This window comes from Drosophila sulfurigaster, chromosome 2L (genome assembly GCF_023558435.1).
Source record: "Drosophila sulfurigaster albostrigata strain 15112-1811.04 chromosome 2L, ASM2355843v2, whole genome shotgun sequence".
Taxonomy (NCBI): domain Eukaryota; kingdom Metazoa; phylum Arthropoda; class Insecta; order Diptera; family Drosophilidae; genus Drosophila; species Drosophila sulfurigaster.
The window spans coordinates 18076126-18079768 of record NC_084881.1 but is presented as its reverse complement, the minus strand read 5'-3'; the positions used below and the strand labels follow the sequence as shown (position 1 = coordinate 18079768).

At 37.0% G+C, this 3643-nt stretch overlaps 1 protein-coding gene across 1 annotated transcript; it reads right to left on the bottom strand.

The window, feature by feature from the left end:
- Positions 1-473: 473 nt before the first annotated feature.
- Positions 474-1975, bottom strand: LOC133850053 (casein kinase I). Its single transcript, XM_062286011.1, has one exon. The coding sequence runs from the start codon at positions 1754-1756 to the stop codon at positions 662-664; it is 1095 nt and encodes a 364-aa protein (XP_062141995.1). The 5' UTR covers positions 1757-1975; the 3' UTR covers positions 474-661.
- Between the last annotated feature and the right edge of the window lie 1668 nt (positions 1976-3643).

Genomic DNA, 3643 nt, shown 5'->3' with positions numbered 1-3643 from the left:
GAAAGTTTCTTAACCAACAACTTGGAAGAGGTCAGCCAATTTCATACAAAATAAAATATGAATATGATTTAGTATGCTTTTTTGCTTTACAATTTTATACCAAGGTAGAAATTATAAAAACAATATAAAACAAGTAAGATAGCTACAATAAAGTATACTCTACAGTGTGGTAATATTATTAAAATATACCAAAATAATAAATCGAAAATATATATAAAAATATACCGAAGGATATAATTGGTAAGTCGATAAACTACTAGATTCTAAATATACCATAGAGTACAAAATGTGCCAAATTAAAACAAAATAAATTTCGCTAGTTGATATTGAATATTTTTGGTTTCAATTTTATTGGGGAAACAAAATGAAATATTAGAAATTAAAGAAGTTTGTACTTTACTTTTTTTTAACTTAGAAGAATGAAAACAAAATATAAATTCTAAAGAAATGTTCGCTTATTTGCTTGTGCAATAATTTATTTGAAGTTTGCGGGCAAAGTAGGGAAACTGAACTATGTAAAACATTTCAACAATTTAACAATAAAATCTTCTATATAATACTTATATGCAATCTGCAATATGAGTTCTTTTTTCCAATAATTTTGACTAAAATGTGCCACAAATGTGTCACGTTTAAAGAAACTTGAATGCTTCAAAGTGCTTCACTTGCGATGCCTTCGCTCTTCGGCTGTCTTATGCTTCAACGGTTTAATGCTGCTATCTCCGATCTCATCGCGTTGCAATTTCACCCGCTGACGACGTCCCAACTCCTGTTCGAGCATCTGCTTGGCACGACGTCGATACTCACGATCACGATCGCGTTCCTTTTGCTCCTGCTGCAGCAGTGTCCAATCGTAGACGTGATCGTATTGATGATTCTGCTGGCGGAATAGAAAGCGAAACAGTTGCCGCAAGTAAACATAATCGGGAGCATCGGTAAAGCGTAAGTTGCGTGTGTACTTGATAAACAGGGCAAACTCATTGGGCCAATTCCTAAAGACTTCATCGATGCACATGCTCTGCTTCAGTTCCCAGATCTTTTCATACTTCTGCTGCTTGTTGGCAGCCACAACACCTTGCCACGGCAATTTTCCCATATTAAAGTACATGATGCAATAGGCCAAGGACTCGAGATCATCGCGACGCGATTGCTCAATACCACGCTGAGCATTGATCGAGGCATAACGCGCAGTGCCGGTTAAATTGCGATCCTCGCGATACGGAATATGCTGATGACTAACCGGATCCTCGAAGTGCTTGGCCAGACCAAAATCAATCAAATACAACTTATTGCTGTGCCTGCCCAGTCCCATCAGAAAGTTATCCGGCTTGACGTCGCGATGTATGAAACTATGCAGATGCACACACTCCAGACGCATCAACAGCTGATCGCTGATCATCAGCACCGTCTTCAGGGAGAAGCGACGATGGCACAGATTGAACAGATCCTCGAGCGAGGGTCCCAACAGTTCCATGACGAGTGCATTGAAACGCTTCTCGCTGCCATAGTGCAAAAATGTTGGCAATCCGGCGTGTGGTCCGATCTGATCGTAAACCTTTGATTCGTAACGCAACAGCGGATACTTGACGTCGGCTGCTTCGATTTTCACGGCCACATCCTTGCCGTCCTGTGTGTTGATGCCCTGATAGATTTCGCCAAAGGATCCGCTGCCAATTGATTTCAATAAACGATATTTGCCACCAACCAAACGATTCTCGAGGGCCAAATTCGAAAGATTAACACGACTCGATGCCATTTTAATTAGTTTGCGTTGAGAGGTAAATAACAAATATCTCTTTACTGAGCTCGCACGATCATTAATCGTTACTCGTTCAGCGAATCAAATTGTTTGCTTTCTTTCTTTTGCGGTATCCAATTGGATGACCACTTTTGAAGCTGGTATGAAACGTTCTTTATTGGATTAACTCAAAAACCGAAATAAATATCTGAACTCATGTATTGTATTGTCTATGCTTGCTTTATCATACGTGTTTGTTTTTTTCGTTAAATCCCTCAATTATCGTAGACGGTGGGAAATTGTGGAATTTTTAGAAATAAATGGCACAAATTTTGAAATTAAATTTGGTATGCAAAATTTAAAGAAATTTTTAATTAAAGTTTTATTTGTGCTGTTTTAAAAAATAAAAATCGAAATTACATTAAATAAATATAGAAGGGGGTAAACTTTTTCTATGATTTATTCTCTTTATGATATCAAATTAGAATAAAGTTTAGAACATCGATTCCATAGAATAGTTTAATCTTAAATTGATCATTATTTCCTAAACAATATTTTACATTCTTCAACAGATTCGAATTGTAAATGATAGACATTAATTGTTTTGGCTGTCAATCTGGTATACTTTGGACTCTATGGTATATTTTGAATGTGGTATATCAATATACTAAATATTTTGGTGGTATATTAATTCGTTATATTTTAAAATTAATACGTCACTCTTTTGCTTTGATTCAAAAGGTCTTTCACAGTTGAACACACTCGACGCGAGCCTTCTTACTTGTTTTGTAGTATTTTAGTAAATATTAAAATTAAGATTTAGAACATTCACTTTATTAATAAATAAACGTTGTAAGACTTAAGATGTGAAAAACCGCAATTTTATTTTTATAAACTATATTTAATCCTCTTTATTTTCGTCGTAAATTCGACAGCAGAGTGTTTAAATATTTCAACAGCGAATCACATAAATTTAAATGGTTTAATGCGACATCATGCAAATGTGTTCAGTGTGTATAAATATAGAATTAGATCATTAGCTTGCAATTTCGCAATTAAATGAAATGGGGCAGTTGAGGGACGAAGGACGATAGAGGACGATGGACAAGGCCGCAACAAAGCCAACAAACAACAAGAGCAGCAGCAGCAGCAGCGCTTCAAATGAGTGAAAATTAAGCGCAACGAAAATAAATAATAAATAATGGACAAACACACGGCAAATGCTTCATTTATAAAGCGGCTTATGTGCGCTCATGATGACGATGATAATAACGATGATGATGATGATGATTGCGTCCGTCGCTTCGCGCGCTGCTAAAGTGTTTCTCTCGCTATCTCTTTCACGTTTTTCTCTCTCTCTCTCTCTCTATCTAGCAGCTGCAGTAAGCGTTGCAATATGACAATGGGAACAAAGAACAAAGCGTCTTAACTTCTAGTGTCTGTGTGTTTGTGTGTGTGTGTATGTTTGCAGGTGCATTAAATGCTATTACCAGCATTTGTTAGCCAGCTTTTCCTTCCCCCACTCTTTGCGTCACCTGTCTACCGCGGCAGTAAAGCACCTTTCACTTGGCAAAGTCCATTGTTAATAATTTTGAAACAAAAGGCCACACTAAAACAATAACTAAGCACGCAGTAAGTAGTAGTAAGTAAGTAGATGACAATGATGTGCCTGCAAGGAGTAGGAGTAAGAGAAGAGAGAGGGGGAAGGGAAGCTGGGCTGGGCTGTTAACTGGCCCAAAGTCAGCAGTCGGTAGTCGGTGTATACATAGAAAAGTACTTTGGCCAAAACCATAGAAAATAGACATAAAAAGCCGAAAATAAAAGAGAAGAAGTAACAGCCAAGCAGAAGCAGCTGAAGAAGAAAATGACGATGTGGCAGCAAATAAAATAAAACAAATATAATGA

Coding starts and splice junctions, on each gene's coding strand:
- LOC133850053 (XM_062286011.1), bottom strand. CDS start 1,756: ATGGCATCGAGTCGTGTTAATCTTTCGAATTTGGCCCTCGAGAATCGT.